General features: G+C 39.5%; 1 protein-coding gene across 2 annotated transcripts in view; it reads right to left on the bottom strand.

Annotated features, from left to right (window-relative positions):
* The window catches only part of UBE3D (ubiquitin protein ligase E3D), a 187,856-nt gene that overhangs the window by 53,023 nt on the left and 116,431 nt on the right, over positions 1 to 18,402 (bottom strand). For both annotated transcript variants that reach the window (XM_026454542.1, XM_026454541.2), the window contains one exon: positions 13,854 to 13,992. In XM_026454542.1, coding sequence (XP_026310327.1) covers positions 13,854 to 13,992 — 139 coding nt within the window. The remainder of the gene's footprint in view (positions 1 to 13,853; positions 13,993 to 18,402) is intronic.

Below are 18,402 nucleotides of genomic sequence, written 5' to 3'. Positions count from 1 at the left end.
AATTCAAGACCACCCTGGGCAACATGGCAAAACCCCATGTCCACTGAAAATACAAAAATTAGCTGGGCAAGGTGGCACATACCTGTAGCCCCAGCTACTCGGGAGGCTGAGCTGGGAGGATTGCTTGAGCCCAGGAGGTGGAGGTTGCAGTGAGCTGAGATCGCACCACTACACTACAGCCTGGGTGACAGAGTGAGACCCTGTCTCAAAAACAAACAAACAAACAAACAAAAAAAAAAACACCAAACATCAGGTAAGGACTCTCATGGTATCTGACTTTAACTTCATATCTCTGAGAAGAATAGGAAATAGGAAACAGTCTTGAATTGCCAGTGCCTTCCCTCTCCTATTCCCCTACAGCAGCTGCATAGCTCAGAGAAATTTGTGTGCTTGAGAGGAGGAGAGTGCAGTAATTATGAGACTTCACATTAAACTCAGTGCTTCCCTGTTACAGTAGAAAGCAAAACCAAGTGGAACTCAGGTGATGCCCACACAAGGAGGGAGCATGCAGATCAACCCTAGCCAGAGGGGAATCGCCCATCCCAGTGGTGGGAACTTGAGTTCGGGCAAGCTTCGTTACCGTGGGCTGAAGTGCTGTGGGGCCATAAATAAACTTGAAAGGCAACCTAGACCACAGGGACTGCAAGTCTTAATGCTGAGCTGGGCTTGGAGCAAGTGGACTCAGGGGTGATGCAACCTACTGAGACACTAGCTAGGGCAGCTAAGGGAGTGCTTCTGCCACCCCTCCCCTAACTCTAGGCAACACAACTCCAAAAGAGACCTCTTCCTTCCACTTGAAGAGAGGAGAGGGAAGAGTAAAGAGGATTTTTATTTTGATTCTTGAATACTAGCTCGGCCACAGTAGGACAGAGAACTGATCACGGTTGTGAGGCCCCATTCCAGGCCCTAGCTCCTGGATGACATTTGTAGACACACCCTGGACCAGAAGGGAATCTGTTGCTGTAAAGCGAAGGACCCAGTCCAGGCAAAGCCTATCACCTGATGACTAAAGAGCCCTTGGGCCCTGAATAACCAGTAGGGATACCCAGGTAGTAAGCTGTGGGTCTTGGGTGAGATTCTGAGAGGTGCTGACTTCAGGTGAGACACAACACATTTGAAACTCTGATGGCTGTGGTGAGAAACTCCTTCTGCTTGAGGAAAGGGAAAAGTAAAGGGAACTTTGTCTTGCACTTTAGGTACTAGCTTGGTCACAGTGGGGTAGAGCACAAAGCAAGTTCTTGGCACAAAGCAAGTCCTGAGTCCGGGACTTGGTTCTTAGACAGCATTTCTCGACCTGTCCTGAGCCAAAGGGGAGCCCACTGCCCTGAAGGGTGAATCCCAGTCTGGCAGAATTCACCACAAGTTTGCTGAAGTGCCCTTGGGCCTTACGTGAACATCAGCAGTAGCTTGGCAGTACTTCCTATGGGTTTCTGGTGCTTGTGGTCATGGAGTGAGGCTATTCTGCCTGTGGAAAGGGGAGGGAAGAGTGGGAAGGACTGTTTCTCATGATTCAAGGACTAGCTAAGCCACAGTAGAACAGAATACCAAGTAGACTGCTAAGGTTTTTAACTCCAGCCCCTAGCTCTCAGATGGCATCTCTAGACCGGCCCAGGGCCTGGAGGAAATTGCCACCCTGAAGGGAAGAACACAAGCCTGGCTGGCTTTACCAACTGCTGATAGCAGAACCCAAGCGCCTTGAGCAAACATAGGTGTTAGCCAAGTATTGGTTATAGTGGACATTGGGTGAGACTCAGGCCTGTGCTGACTTCAGGTCTGACCCAGTGCAGTCTTTGTGATGGTGGCCACAGGGGTGATTGTGTCACCTCAGCCCCAGGTGGCTCAGCACAGAGACAGATAGACAGACAGAAAGGAAGAGAGAAAAAGAGGGAGAAAGAGAGACTGACTGACTCCATTTGTTTAAGAGAAAGTAAGGGAAGAGAAGAGTCTGCCAGGTAATACAGAGAAGTATTCTGGATCTTATTTAAGACCACCAAGCCAGTGTGAGTCTATGAGTCTCCAAGAATAACAGAATTACTAGGCTTCAGTCTCCTAATACAGTTATGACTTAGATCACAACACCCAAGTCCTTTTGAATGCCTGGAAAGCCTTCCCAAGAAGGACAGGTAAAAACAAGCCCACAATGTGAAGACTACAATAAATACCTAACTTTTTAATATCCATGCCCAGATACTGATAAACATCAATAAACATGAAGACCATCCAGAAAAACATGACCTCACCAAACAAACTAAATGAGGCACCAGGGATCAATCCTGGTGGAGAAAGGTATGCAACTTTTTAGACAGACAATGCAAAATAGCTGTGTTGAGGAAATTCAATGAGATTTAAGATAACACAGAGAAGGAATTCAGAATGTTATCAGATAAGCTTAACAAAGAGATTGAAATTAAAAAGAATCAAGAAGAAATTCTGGAGTAGAAAAATGCAACTTACATTCTAAAGATTGAATCAGAGTCTCTTAATAGGAGAATTGATTAAGCAGAAGAATTAGTGGGCTATTTGAAAATACACAGTCAGAGGAGATAAAAGCAAAAAAGAATAATGAAAGAATGAAGCATACATACAAGATCTAGAAAATAGCCTCCAAGGGGCAAATTTAAGAGTTACAGGTCTTAAAGAGGAGGCAGAGAAAGAGAAAGGGGAAGTAAATATATTCAAAGGGATAAGAACAGAGAACTTCCCAAACCTAGAGAAAGATATCAATCTCCAAGTACAAGAAGGTTATAGAAAACCAACCAGATTTAACCCATAGAAGACCACCTCAAGGCATTTAATAATCAAACTCCCAAACGTCAAGAATAAAGAAAGGAGCCTAAAAGCACCAACAGAAAAGTAACAAATAACATACAATGGAGCTCCAACACACCTAGCAGCAGACTTCTCAGTGGAAACCTTACAGGCCAAGAGACAGTGGCATGACATATTTAAAATGCTGAAGGAAAAAAATTTGACCCTAGAGTAGTGTATCTGGAGAAAATATCCTTCAAATATGAAGAAGAAATAAAGACTTTCCCAGACAAACAACAACTGAGGAATTTCAACACCAGACCTGTCCTTGAAGAAATGCTAAAGGGAGCACTTCAATCAGAAAGAAAAGAATGTTCATGAGCAATAAGACATCATCTGAAGGTACAAAACTCACCAGCAAAAATAAGTACACGGAAAAATACAGACTATTATAACACTGTAACTGTGGTATGTAAACTACTGTTAAGTAGAAAGACTAAAAGATTAACCAATCAAAAATAACTACAACAACTTTTCAAGACATAGACAGTACAATAAGATATAAACAGAAACAACAAAGAATTAAAATTAAAAAGTTAATTAAAAAGTGGGGGACAAAGTTAAAGTGTAGAGTTTTTATTAGTTTTCTTTTCACTTGTTTATGCAAGCCGTGTTCAGTTGTTATCAGCTTAAAATAGTGAATTATAAGATACTTTTTGCAAACTTCATGGTAACCTCAAATCAAAAACCATACAACAGGCACAGAAAAAATAAAAAGCAAGAAATTAAATCATACCACCAGAGGAAATCACCTTGACTAAAAGCAAGACAGGAAGGAAAGAAGGAAGAGAAGACCACAAAACAACCAGGAAACAAGTAACAAAATGGCAGGAATAAATCTTTACTTATCAATAACAACACTGAATATAAGTAAACTCTCCAATAAAAAGATGGAAAAATATATTTTGTGTCAATGGAAACCAAAAAAAAGCAAAGTAGCTAGGCTTATATCAGCTAAAATACATTTAAAGACAAAAACTATACAAAGAGACAAAGAAGGTCATTATATAATGATAAAAGGGTCCATTCAGCAAAATGATATAATGATTATAAATATATGTGCACCCAAAACTGGAGCACCCAGATATGTAAAGAAAATATTATTAAAGAAAGAGATGAACTCCAATAAAATAATAGCTGGAGACTTCAACACCCCACTTTCAGCATTCAACTGATCTTCTAGACAGAAAACAGTCAAAGAAACATCAAACTTAATCTGCACTATGGACCAAATAAACCTAAAAGATACAGAACATTTCATCCAATGGTTGTAGAATACACATCTTTTTTTAATTTTTAATTTTTTTCTTTTCTTTTTCTTGCCCTATCTTATGGTGCTGAAGAATACATATTCTGCTCAGTACACAGATCATTCTCAATGACAGACCATATGTTACGTCACAAAGTAAGTCTTAAAACACTGAAAACACATTGAAATAACATCATGCATCTTCTCTGACCACAATGGAATAAAACTTTAAATCAATAACAAGAGGAATTTTGAAAACTATACGAATACATGGAAATTAATAATATACTCCTGAATGACCAGTGGGTCAATGAAGACATTGAGAAGTAAATTGAAAAATTTCTTGAAACAAATGATAATGGAAACACACATATCAAAACCTAGGGAAAACAACAAAAGCAGTTCTAGGAGGGAAGTTTATACCTGTAAATGCCTACATCAAAACAGAAGAAAAACCTTCAATAAAACAACCTAATGATTCATCTTAAAGAACTAGGAAAGCAAGAGCAAACCAAACTCAAAATCAGTAGAAGAAAAGAAATAGTAAAGATCAGAACAGAGATAAATGAAATTAAATTGGAGAAAACAGTACAAAAGATCAATGAAACAAAATGTTGGTTTTTTTGAAAAGGCAAACAAAATTGACAAATCTTTAGCCAGAATAATTAAGAAAATACAAGAGAATAAATGAATAAAATAAATAAATAAAATCAGAGATGAAAAAGGAGAAATTACAACTGATACTGCAGAAATTCATAGGATCATTAGTGGCTACTATGAGCAGCTATATGCCCATAAATTTGAAAATCTAGAAGAAATGAATAAATTCATAGAAGAAATGAATAAATTCATGTACCAAAACTGAACCATGAAAAAATCCTGAACAGACCAAATGAGAGTGAAGTCATAATAAAAAGTTCCCCAGTAAAAAAAAGCCCAGGATCTGATGGCTTCACTGCTGAATTCTACCAAACATTTGAAGAAGATCTAATACTACTTCTACTCAAACTATTCTGGAAAATAGAGAATGGAATACTTCCAAACTCATTATAGGAGGCCAGAAGTATTACATTGATACCAAAACTAGACAGACACACATTAAAAAAACTACAAGCCAAATATCTCTAAACAATATTGATTTAGAATCATTAATAAAACACTAACAAACTGAATTCAATAACACATTAAAAAGATATTTCTTCATGGCCAAGTAGGATTTATCCCAGGGATACAAGGATGATTCAAAATATACAAATAACTCAGTGTGATATATCATATCAACAGAATGAAGGCCAAAAACCACATAAACATTTCAATTGATGGTGGTGCTGAAAATGCATCTGGAAAAATTCAACATCACTTCATGATAAAAACCATTACAAAACTGGATATAGAAGGAACATACCTCAACATAAAAAAAGCCATATATGATAGACCCATAGCTAGTGTCATACTGAATGGGGAAAAACTAGAAGCCTTTCCTCTAGGGTCTGAAACATGACAAGGATGCCCACTACCACTGTTATTCAACATAGTACCGGAAGTCCTAGCTATAGCAATCAGACGAGAGAGAGAAATAAAGGGCATTCGAACTGGAAAGGAACAAATCAAATTATCCTTTCTGGCAGATGATATGATCTTATATTTAGAAAAACTTAAAGACTTCAATGAAAAACTATTAGAATTGACAAACAAATACAGTAAATTTGCAGGGGACAAAATGAACACACAAAAATCACTAGGATTTCCATATGCCAACAGGGAACAATTTGAAAAATAAATTAAAAAGTAATCCCATTTACAATAGCTACAGAGTAAAATCACTAAGAATTTACTTAACTGAGGAAATAAAAGATCTCTACAATGAAAACTATAAAACATTGATGCAAGAAATTGAAGAAGACACAAAAAAATGGAAAGATATTCCATGTTCAAGAACTGAAAGAATGAATATTGTTAAAATGTCCACACTACTCAAAGCAATCTACAGATTCAATGCAATAATTATCTAAACAATGACATTCTTCGCAGAAATAGAAAAAAAAATCTTAAAATTTATATGGAACCATAAAATACCCACAATAGCCAAAGCCATCCTGAGTAAAAAGAACAAAACTGGAGGAATCACATTACCTGACTTCAAATTATATTACAAAGCTATAGTAACCAAAACAGCATGGTACTGGCATAAAACCAGACACATAGACCAATGGAATAGAATAGAGAACCCAGAAATAAATCCATACATCTACAGTGAAATCATTTTTTTTACAAAAGTGCCAAGAACATATAGTGGGGGAAGGACAGTCTCTTCAATAAATGGGTCTGAGAAAACTGGATATCCATATGCAGAATGAAACTAGATCTGTATCTCTAGCCATATACAAAAATCAAATAAAAATGGATTAAAGACTTAAATCTAAGACCTCAAACTACAAAATTACTGTAAGAAAACATTGGGGAAACTCGCTAGGACACTGAACTGGGCAAAGATTTCTTGAGTAATACCCCACAAACACAGGCAATTAAAGTAAAAATGGACAAATGACATCATATCAAGTTAAAAGTTTCTGTATAGCAAAGGAAACAATCAGCAAAATGAAGAGACAACTCACAGAATGGAACAATATATTTGCACACTACCAATCTGACAAGAGATTAATAACCAGAATATATAAGGAGCTCAAACAACTCAATAGGAAAATATCTAATCATCTGATTACAAAATGGGCAAAAGATATGAATAGATATTTCTCAAAAGAACATACACAATTGGCAAACAAGTTTCTGAAAAGATGCTTAACATCATTGATCATCAGAGAAATGCAAATCAAAACTACAACAGGATATTATCTCACACCTGTTAAAATTACTTTTATCCAAAAGACAGGCTAACAAATGCTGGTAAGGATATGGAGAAAAGGGAACTCTCATACACTGTTGGTGGGAATGTAAATTAGTACAACCAGCATGAGGAAGAGTTTGGAGATTCCTCAATAAACAAAAAATAGAACTACCGGCTAGGAACAGTGGTTTACAGCTGTAATCCTAGCACTTCGGGAGGCCGAGGCAGGTGGATCACTTGAGGTCAGGAGTTCAAGAACTACCACACAATCCAGCAATCCCACTCCTAGGTAGGTACACAAAAGAAAGGAAATCAGTATATCAAAGAGATATCTGCACTCCCGTGTTTATTGCAAAACTATTCACAAGAGCCAAGATTTGGAAGCAACCTAAGTGTCCATCAACAGATGAATGAATAAAGAAAATGTGGTACATATACACAACGGACTACTTGTCAGCCATAAAACTCAATGAGATCTTGTCATTTGCAACAACATGGGTGGAACTGGAGGACATTATGTAAGTGAAATAAGCCAGGCACAGAAAGACAAACTGCACGTGTTCTCACTTATTTGTGGGATCTAAACATTAAAACAACTGAATTCATGGAGGCAGAGAGTAGAAAGATGGTTACCAAAGGCTAGGAAGCGTAGTGGAGGGATGGGGGAAGTGGGGATGACTAATGAATAAAAAAAAAAAAGAAATAATAAATAAGATCTAATATTTGCTAGCACAACAGGATGACTATAGTAAAAAGTAATTTAGTTGTACATTTAAAAATAACTAAAAGAGGATAAGTGGATTGTTTGTAACACAAAGCATAAATGCTTGAGGTGACAGATACTACATTTGCCCTGATGTGACTGTTATGCATTACATGCCTGTATCAAAATATCTCATGTGACCCATAAATATATATACCTACTATGTCTCCATAAAAATTAAGAATAAATAAAATGGGAATTGCAAGTATCTGAAAAAGGCAAGTGTTTGTGAAAACATTGTCATCTACCTGGGGCTCTATGCCCTTAAAAATTCTATCCATACCATTTAGATAGCCTGGAGCAGCTGGTTGGAGCTGGAGTTAATGAGGTAAGGTGTGGGAATAAACAGGAAGGGTTTCCTCCACTCAGGGACCAAGGCTGTGTAACATTCCTTCCTTATCTTAGCTGAGTATATTTTCCAAGGAATACTCTTCTGGAGCATTCTCAGTGGGAGTCAATCCTTAAGTTAGGAGAGAGGCAGAGCTTGCCCAGAGGGCTCAATCTACCAGCAGAACCCTTTGCCATGTTACTACTTTGGTACGCGGTGTACAGAGTGGATGAGTGCCAGTTGAAATGGAACTGGGAACAGATACAGGGTGGGAAAGCAATGCTCAGCCAGGGACCTTCTGGGCCTCAGGCTTGATTCAGTGTGTACCAAGGAATGCCAAAGGCAGATCTTGTTCCTACTGTGCCATTCTGACCAAAGAGGCCCTGACCAAAAGGACAACCGTCTAGTCTCAAAAGAAAGAGATGGTATCCTCCCGACAATCAGCCTCTAAAACTGCAGCACTACTTCTTGTAGAGGTAAGGAAGGCTGCCACTAAGAATGTACATAAGGGTCTTTAGAGATAGAACAGTGTCTCCCCATCTGCGTTCTGCAAACATTAATCCCATAAAATGCCCTAGAAAAAGTCTCCCTGCTATCAAGTACATTTGGGAAATAATGTTTACTATATTCCTCAACTAGGAGGATCACACTACCCCTTAAGCACATGCAAGGGGCTGACAAGTCATGCCACTTAAAAACATCTAACTTTCTTTAACCAACCTTATTAAAAGAGGTTAACATTATTTAGTGGTTAAGAATAGGGGTTCTGGAGCCAGGCCTTGTACCTCATGTTCCTCTACTTATTAGCTGTGTGAGCTTGGGCACGTTGTGCTCCTGTGGCTCAGTTTCTGCACCTGTAAAATGGAAATAATAATATACCTTCCTCATGGAGGTGTCATGAAAATGAAATGAGCTACTAAGTACAAATCATTGAGAACAGTACCTGGAAAACAGAAAGAACTAAAAAAAAAATTAGCTATTATAATTTATATTATTATTATCTGATTATTAATATCTTTTTTTTTTTTTTTTGAGACAGGGTCTGACGCTGTCATCCAAGCCACAGTGCAGTGGTGCAATCATGGCTTACTGTAGGATTGACCTCCAGGGCTCAAGAAATCCTCCTACTTCAGCCTTCTGATTAGCTGGAGCTATAGGCATATGCCAGCACACCTGTTAATTTTTTACATAGATGGCATCTCATTATGTTGCCCAGGGTGGATCTGAACTCCTGGGCTCAAGTGATCCTCCTGCTTTGGCCCCCAAAGTGCTGGTATTACAAGTGTGAGCTACTTTGGCCAGAGAAATGCTAAGTATAGAAAAATCCCCTCTCTTCCCAAAGAGAAGTCAACATACTCTCTGTAGCACAAAAAACACAACTAAGAAATCAGATTTTCTGTCTCCAATATCAGCTTAACCTTCTTGGGTATGTGTTTCCTTATCTATAAAAATAAGATTATTAGACTTATTATTCCTTCTAGCTGCAACAGGCCAGGATTCTAGGAAAAATACATAGTTGCCATTAAAACCAGCAGCTCTTGCCCAGTCCTGGTTCCAACCTGGTTGCTTTTAAGGTTCTACCTTGCAGATATCTTACCCAGATTTAAAGCTGCCATTGCAGGACTTCAGGTTAAGAGCTGGTTGTTGCCCAGCAAGATGGGTATGGAAATGGCCTTGTGCCACCTAACCCCAGAGTTCTGAAACACACCCAGTGAAATAAACTAGCAATGGCAATGATGTCAACAGGCTGCAACTTGCCTGCTCCAGAGGACCCACCTGCACCTCTAATGCCGACTGCCTTGGTTTCTGGCACAAAAGCTTGGGCATCATTCCCATATTCCCTACTGTGGTACTGTGGTCTCCAGTAACCAGAGAGTCCCATCCTATATATTGATTATTTTGCTTATCTTGAGTCTTGCCAGCTCTTTCTAAGGGCTGAACTCTTCTTTGAGTTTTTCTCATTTGTACAAAACACCAGGTTGCAGTTTCAATGTGGATACCTATCTGTGCTCAACTTTGTTGACATGTCTTAAATCCAGACCTTATCTGCTGAGTCTAGTACTGCCCCAGCAGAGAAAGGGCTGCTGCTTCTGCCCTGAGTGTGTACTGTACATACCTCTGTGTAACCCAGCTCAGTCTTTTAGATTTCTAGAATGTCACATGGCTGTGTCCATCTGCATTTTAATTGTGCCTTCATCCAGCCATCTGGCCAGTCATCCAGTATTTATTAACTTCTTCCTACATCCAGGCACTATACTAAGTTCTGTTGGCACAATATTGAAAAAAAACAGACATTCCCTCATTCATTCATTCAACACATATTTTAGTAGAGGAAAAAGACAAACAAATAAATGAACAAGATCAAAAAGTGGAAAGTGCTCTGAAGAAAATTAAACAAGGTAAGGTTACAGAGTAATGGTGATGTGAAGAAGGGGGGTCAGGTTGGACCTCTCCTCAGAGGGGATACCTGAACTGAGACCTGAACGACAAGAAGCAGCTGGCCATGCAAAGACCTGGTGCAGAGTATTCTCCTAGTAGCAGAGAAAACAGCCAGTCCACAGATCCTACAGCCAGAACCAGCTCATGATAAGGACAGGGAGATAGGGCCAGTGTGCCTGGAGCTGAGTGACAGTGAGAGAGCCAGAGATGAAGTCAGAAAGGGAGGCAGGGCCAAGATGTTCCTCGGCTTATTGGCCAAGATAACGAGTTTGGATTTTATTTTCATTGCAACAGGATTCCACGGAAGAATTTTAAGCAGGAAGTGACTTGATAAGGAATGATAAGTCCATCCATCTTCTTGTGACCACTGCAACAACTTAGTATATGCTTAGCAATATGTCAGTGAATCTCAATCAAATCCTACATTTTGTTGGCTTATAATCACATTAGAAATAGTAAGGTACTGTAACAGAGTGGAAGCTATAATTGTGACAAAACCACCAAAAGAGATCCCTGTTGGCCTGAGAGAAATGTTACAGTGTAATTTAAGAAGTTAGAATTTCATATCATGTTGTTTAAATTAATAAGATAAACTCTTCTGGAGATTCAGCAGTGATAACAGCTCAAGCAGGAGCACCAAGTGAATCCTAAAATGACAGCTTTACAGAAAAAGAAGCACTGCTGACAGTGACTCAGCCAGAAAATAAGAGAATTGGAAATGTAAAGCAAACTTTAACAAGTGTCACTCTGCTATTTTATAGCTCTTGCCAATATAGCTCTTAAAAAATGTGCATGAGAGTGAGTTCCCAATTAAAAAAAAATAAATCCTAAACACAGGCAAAATTAGAAGCCCCATTCCTTGCCATTATAATACATGATGAAGTGGGTGGTACAAAGATGAAAAAGCAGAGCATCTTTCTAATCCTGACACACACTTTCTCCATTTTCACTGATCCTTCATCTGGGAGTGAGGACCTGCATAGGGAAGATGATTCCTGGTATGTTCCTTATAAGAATACATCTTTCCAGGGGTGACAGCAGGGACCAAACTAGCTCATAAGATTCTGCCAAGTTTCTCTCTATCTGTGATACTGGGAAAGCATGTGTGTTTCTGACAATAATATTCAGAAAAGGGACTAAAACCACATGAAATACCATCACCAATAGAAAAGGGCATTGAGTAATGAACATTCAGACCACTCTAAGAGCTCCTCTAATTAAAGGTGCTAAGACCACACTAATGCCACCAATTGCAGGCCAGGCTTCATGCACCTGTGCTTCCATGAGATTGAGATGACATCCTTAAAGGGGGCAAGGCCTCCTGGGTCTCATAGGGAAGAACTGTAGATTGGTCTTCCTCTCAAACCTTCCATATTTGGTTTAGATTACTCTTATACCTTTAATTTCTTTAAGACTTGTGTTGAGGCTATTTTGTAATAAAATTACTCTTAAGTTAAATCAGACATGGATGACTGTCCTATTTCCCCCAACATGCCATAAAATCCTTTAAGTCAGTCATTTCTCTTGCTGCTCACTCACCCATGGCATGCAAATTTCAAACAGTAAATGAAGGAAGGAGTGAAATAAAAAATTATTGTTTTTCAGCTTCACTCCTCAAAGATACAACTGTTAAGTTTCTTGTCTCTCCCTCCATGAACGTTTGTGGGCATATACAAACTTTTGCATTATTCAATCCCATGAGCAGAACTTAATGAAATATAAATATACAGAATTTTAAATCATATCTGGTTTAAGGCAGTATATGGATAAATAACATAAATATAAACTACTGCAAAATAAGGGGAGGCTGTGGACATTCCAAGGCAGATCTAATAACCTGCCTCCACCCACCACTCACACCTGCTCCACCTCCAGGACCTTAGTGGGCATTGTAGTTGGTGGCAGATGGAGTAACCCCGGTGAGTGAGTCCAGTTTGGTCTTTGACCCCCTGAGTGTTTCCTGGCCAACTCATTGCTCCAGATCTCAATTTCCTCTCCTACAAAATGAGAAGATGTTATTTAAGGTCGCTTTGAGACACCAGGATTGGAGTTGACCAACAGACAGCAAAAACAAACAGGCATGCTAAGGCCAAGGCTGTACTCTATGAGTGCCTGAGGCTCAGAAAGGGGAAGAGCATCACAGAGACAATCCATGTAACAGATTTCCAAGAGGAGAAGAATGTAAATAAGATTGGAGCAGTTTTTTCCTCTCTATTTCTTGAGATATGATTCATAGGAAAATCCACATCTTGTTTTACCATATAACAGAGGTACCAAACAATATACAATGCTCCTGAAGTTTTCTTACGATACATTAAAAACCCAGAAGTAGGAAAAACCCATGTTAATCTCTCAGCAACGTACATTGTATTACCACTAGCACCAGAGGGCTTGTGAGTATTTTCCCATCGTCAAGAGTCACAGATATGTGCAATTACATGTAGTAGTGATAGGGCCACAACTTAAGCCACAAGTTAACATTTAATTCTCATTTGCCACCTCATCTGACAATTAGCTGACTGTGAGGGAGGTGGGGGGTCTTCCTGCTGGTCCTCTTGCTGGCCAGTCTACATTTGCAGAAATGAGTTAGACTAGAACAAATAAATATCAAGGGCAGTAGGGAAGTGATAAGGGAGAGGGCTAAGGAGAGAGAGGGAAATGGCTCGGAAAGTAGAACACCTTTAAACAGACCAATCCTGTTAAACATCCATTTGGCAATTTGACTTCAGGCTAACAGCAGCAAACCCACTAATAATGATCAAGATTCCTGGGTCTCCTGTAAACTTGGGAGAAGGGAGGTGGCATTCACAAGTGTCTGCCAGATCTTCTGGCCATTTCCCAGAAGGAAGATGGGAGCTGGAGAACAAAGCCTGGAGTTATAGAGCTGTGAATTCTGCCACAACCAGACAATTACCTAGTCAATTCTGAGCCTCTATTTGTTCATTTATTTAAAAAGAGATAGACAAAGGTGGGATGTGGCAGGTTCATGCCAGTAATCCCAGCAGTTTGGAAGGCTGAGGCAGTTGGATTGCCAGAGCTCAGGAGTTCGAGACCAACCTGGGCAACACAGTGAAACTCTGTCTCTACTAAAAATATAAAAAATTAGCCAGGTGTGGTGGCATGCACCTATAGTCCCAGCTACTCGGGAGGCTGAGGAATGAGAATCGCTTAAACCTGGGAGACGGAGGCTGCAGTGAGCCGAGACTGAACCACTTTACTCCAGCCTGGGCAACACAGCGAGTCTCTGCCTCCAAAAAACAAACAAAAAACATATAGATAAAGCAATACGTGCATTATGCTTATTGCTATGATTTGAAACTGGGGAATTCCACGGGCTATCTCCTGTGAAAGGGAGGATCCTTGAAAAATAATTCCAAGTAAAACTGAGAAATCACAGCCTAGAAAAGAAGCCATTGCTCACCTGAAAGGAATTCATATGGCGAAGGGATAAAGGCAGATTGGCATTACTCCTTGATAATATCAACAGCAGCTCCAAGCAGGTTGCAGAGGGCAGGGTTAGCGGGTGGACGCTGATGTCACTTTCCCACAAGCTGACAAGTCTGGAACACACCAACACATTAACTTTCAAAAACGCATTATCATAATTATTTTAAAATTCTGAAATGAAAGAAGAAAATTCAATTGTGAGAGAAAAAGGCAAAGTACAAAAACTAGAAATAAACTATATTAAAAATTCACAGAGAACATGTCCAAGACATTTTGATGGTGTTGTTGATATAAAGCAGATGGATCAGGCAATTTTTCAGGCCATCATTTCATACTCTGAAGTATGCAGTCACAGGAAATGCTATCTTAGTTGTGTAGGACCCGCTGGGGAAGGGGTGGCAGAGACTAACGGCTAACACACTGAATGCTCCCTACATTCTATGCCCTATTCTACTTATGGAACATTTAGCTCAGTGATTTTCAAACTTTTAAAAAGTGACAGAATCCTTTTGTCAAAAAAAAAATCTTGTAACAGCCCCAACTTACAATACAAATAAAAGTGAAGCTGCTCTGTCTGAAGGGGAAAGGTTGGCAGGAGGCCTCCCTTCATCTTCCAGAGTGGCCCTTGAAGCATCTCTGCTATATCCTGCGGAACCTATTTGAAAATCCTTTCATTTTAGAGATCAGGAAACCAAGGGCTAGAGAAGTAAAAGGATGTGTCTGAGATGAGGCAATGTGTAGAAAGCGATATGGCTGGGTCTAGAATCCTGGCTTCCTGGCTCCTCATCTAGTGCTTACAGTAAAGGGAAACATCAAAAAATAATTATGAGAAAATAAAGTAATAAGAATAGCATGAGTTTTAGGTTTTCAACTTTTCTGTTTACTTATTTCCTATCTAATCTGCGACCAAAGTGTCTCTTATCACTAAATTTAAAGATATATGTATATAATATTTATATTTGTTTATATAAATATATATGTATTTTTTGCCACTTCTATAAACTTCTCTCTGAAAAGTGATCTTTAACTAAATCAGTGGTGAATAATGGAAACTTGGAGAGAATCAGTGGTTCGGGGCATGATGGATTTTAAACACTTTACAGAACAAGTCATGGCAAATGGTTTAGATGTTTTATCAATCAGGTTACTTATTATGCTAACAGATTTCTGATGTGGGGTAATGGAGTTTACTCTCCTTTGAAGCACTGGCCAACTAGTTGGACTGGAATAAGACACTGGTCCAGTTTTAGTGTAGAGGAGAACAGATCACCTCCATTGCTCTTTTAGCTCTTAGTAGGCTCTTCAGCTGGATCTGGGAGCCAAACTGACACCAGGCAGATTAACAAGAGAAAAGTCTACAAATTTTATTAGTTTTACATGTACACGGGGATCTTTACAAGCAAGTGAAGTCCAAAGAAGTAGCCAAAGCAAGATGCTTTTATACATTTTTAGGCACAGAGTGATAAGTATGAGAAACATAACAGGACAAGGAAAATCTGGCTAGAGGAAGTCAATTTTTCAGGGGAGTCACTGGAGATATATGGTGTGGGGGTGTGTAAAACAGATGGAAGAGAAGGTAAATATGTTTATTCAGGTCCATTGCAGCCTCCAATTCCAAGTCTCTGGTGACAAGCGCTGTTTTCTCACTTTGTATCGAGAGGGTGCTCTTCCCAGTGGAATCTTGATTGCTTGCTGCATGCAGGAAAGGACAAACCTTGCCCTTTAATTTTTTTTTTTTTTTAGAAAAATCAAAAATTTTAATCTTTATATATAACATGTCAAGACCCCTACTTGTTTGTAAAAAGTTCCCCACCCCCCTCAAAATTTGTAGAGCATAGTAAGTCTTGGCCTAAACTGCCCTGATTTGTAAAATATCTTCCTCTGTGCACTTTTCCCTTCAGCCTGAGGCTCTTTGCTGATCTGCTCACAACAGAAACAGCTTGGCTTTCCTCTGGGAGTACCACCAGCCTGCAAACCTAGAGTGTACTCTCCACCCCTGGGTCACAGAACTTCATTCTCCCCTGCTCTGTAACCCTAGGACCTTATAGCCTCTGAGGCCTAACACCCAAGCTCTTCCTTGCAGAAGAGCTGAGATGCTAAGGAGACCATCTGCAGCATCATAATAAGCCCTTGGGATTTGTTGAGCTCCCACATGGCTTTCTTCAACCACCTGGCCCACTTTCTTCAACCACACTCCACTTTGGAATGTGTGTCTTTAAGGCACCAAGTGATCTTTGAATCCAGTGATCCAAGTTCCTATCTCAGTGGGACCTCCAAAAAAAGGATTGACTCTGCTTCTAATGTAATGCCTGCCTTTTACACACCAGTTATGTGTTAGTGACTGCTGGATGCCAGTCCACACCCCTTCAAGCACCTCACAGTCCCAAACGGGGTGCTCCTACAGGTCCCAGCGTCCCGTTAGTGGAAGAAAGGCAGCTCCAGAAAGTCTTCATCTAGCCTTCCTGACAGGAAGTAGTTAATCCTCTGGGTAATAGGCTTGCAGTCTTGGGAAGAAAAGAGTTGTTCCTCCTTGGGGATATACAGCAATTTCATTCAGTGTCTCTTCTGTATACAGAAGCTCCTAGCTCAGGAGGGCATCCCGTCCACATAGCCTCATGAAATTCCAATTTCTCCAAAGTTTTCACCTCTAAACAATCAATATACCAATCTGACATATTTTGGGATGGCATGTCCTTCACTCCTTCATAGGCAAAGGCACATTTAAGTGTCTTTTCTGTGTTTAAAAAATCATCTTATATTGATTGACTGGCTCTGCTATTCTTTTTGCTTGTACTCATTATATAACATTTTCGACATTTCTCTTGAATGAAAATTAAAACATTGCTGTCTTTTCCGTAATTCAAACTTAGTACTAGTGCAGTGGCTCTAAGCTCACTCTCCACCCACACTCCTTCCTCATGCTCTCCATAATCCACTGTTGACTTACATATACAGTTAACTGGGCCTGGAAGACAGTTATCCTTGCTGTTGAATTTCTGTTCATCTTGTGAGACCCACTTACGTATCATTTTCTTAGAGATATTGTCCTGCTTCCTTTATAAGAACTTGCCTAATACCATACTTACATCACTTACATACTAGTAAGCCATTTGTAAGTGATATAAGCATGGTATTAGGCAAGTTTTTATAAAGGAGACAAATGCCTTACTAGTATTCTTATTTGGGATATGTCTATGTCTCTAATTCTTTCTAGATCAGACATGAGTGATTTCCTCTAACTTTCTCATCTTATTTGGAAATAAAGATTTAAAAATTGCCTCAATGTTGCTTTTCTGCAGACACAGTCAGGTATTAACCTCTTACTGGCTAAAAGAAAGATCTTTTTAATTTTCCCCCACATTTGTTATGTTCAATAAAACAACTCAAGTTTTCAGAATTTATACCCCGACCCCAACTCCTGCCACCCACAATAGGGTTCACCGAAGCCTATTCTGAATTTTTTTTTAAAGTATGGTGAAAAGGTTTTTGCATTTTCTGAATTGAATCTCTTGCCCTGGATTGTGAATGTTCCTTGGGAACTCATCAGTGAATCTCTAAGACCTATTCCAGGCCCATCATGCTTTGGACCTTCCTGAAATGAGGTAAACACTGTAGCCTGGACCATGGCCTGCCAGGGTAGAAAGCATCTCCAGTCACTTTTTCATCATTTTCCATTCTTCTTTGGGCAGTAACATATTTGCAAGAGAAAGGGAAAATGGTAAATTACGCAAATAAATATTTTGAAGACACAGTTACTTAGTTAATTATGGCTATAACATGGTTGCCTTTAATTTTTACAAAATTACTTCAGTTTTGTAAGCCTAAGGCCTTAGGTTTCTTCTGACTATCACTTATCCTATGGCTAACACATCCAGACACCAGGTCAGGCACTTTAGTTATATTTCCTGTCTCTAATCCTAAAGCAGCCCTGAATGGTATGCATCATTCATCCCATTTTAAAGACAGGAAACCAAAGGTCAGAGAGGTTAAGTGATTGTCCAACATCATGCAATTAGCAAGTAGTGGGACCAGGATTCAGTCAGGTCAGTCTGAATGCAAAGCCTGTGCTATTCGCACCACACCACAATGACTGCTGAGGACACTGTATATATTATCCTCTCCAAGCAAACCATAAGTAGGACTTTAATAACTGAACCTGCAAGTGCCTACTTCTTCTGCAAGATAATCCTTTGGCTTGCAAAATATAGTTGAGTATTTTGACCTTTTTTTAAGAAGTTATTTGGTGGATCACCTGAGGTCGGTAGTTCGAGACCAGCCTGATCAACATGGAGAAACCCCGTCTCTACTAAAAACACAAAAAATTAGCTGGGTGTGGTGGCAGTGTGCACCTGTAATCCCAGCTACTTGGGAGGCTGAGGCAGGAGAATTGCTGGAACCCAGGAGGCAGAGGTTGCGGTGAGCCAAAATTGTGCCATTGCTCTCCAGCCTGGGCAACAAGAGTGAAACTCCGTCTCAAAAAAACAAACAAAAAAGATGCTAATTTGTTGTGTGTGTGTGTGTGT

The sequence above is a fragment of the Piliocolobus tephrosceles genome, chromosome 5 (genome assembly GCF_002776525.5).
Source record: "Piliocolobus tephrosceles isolate RC106 chromosome 5, ASM277652v3, whole genome shotgun sequence".
NCBI lineage: Eukaryota > Metazoa > Chordata > Mammalia > Primates > Cercopithecidae > Piliocolobus > Piliocolobus tephrosceles.
Note: the sequence above shows the minus strand (reverse complement) of the source record. Positions and strands in the feature narration are given on the sequence as shown.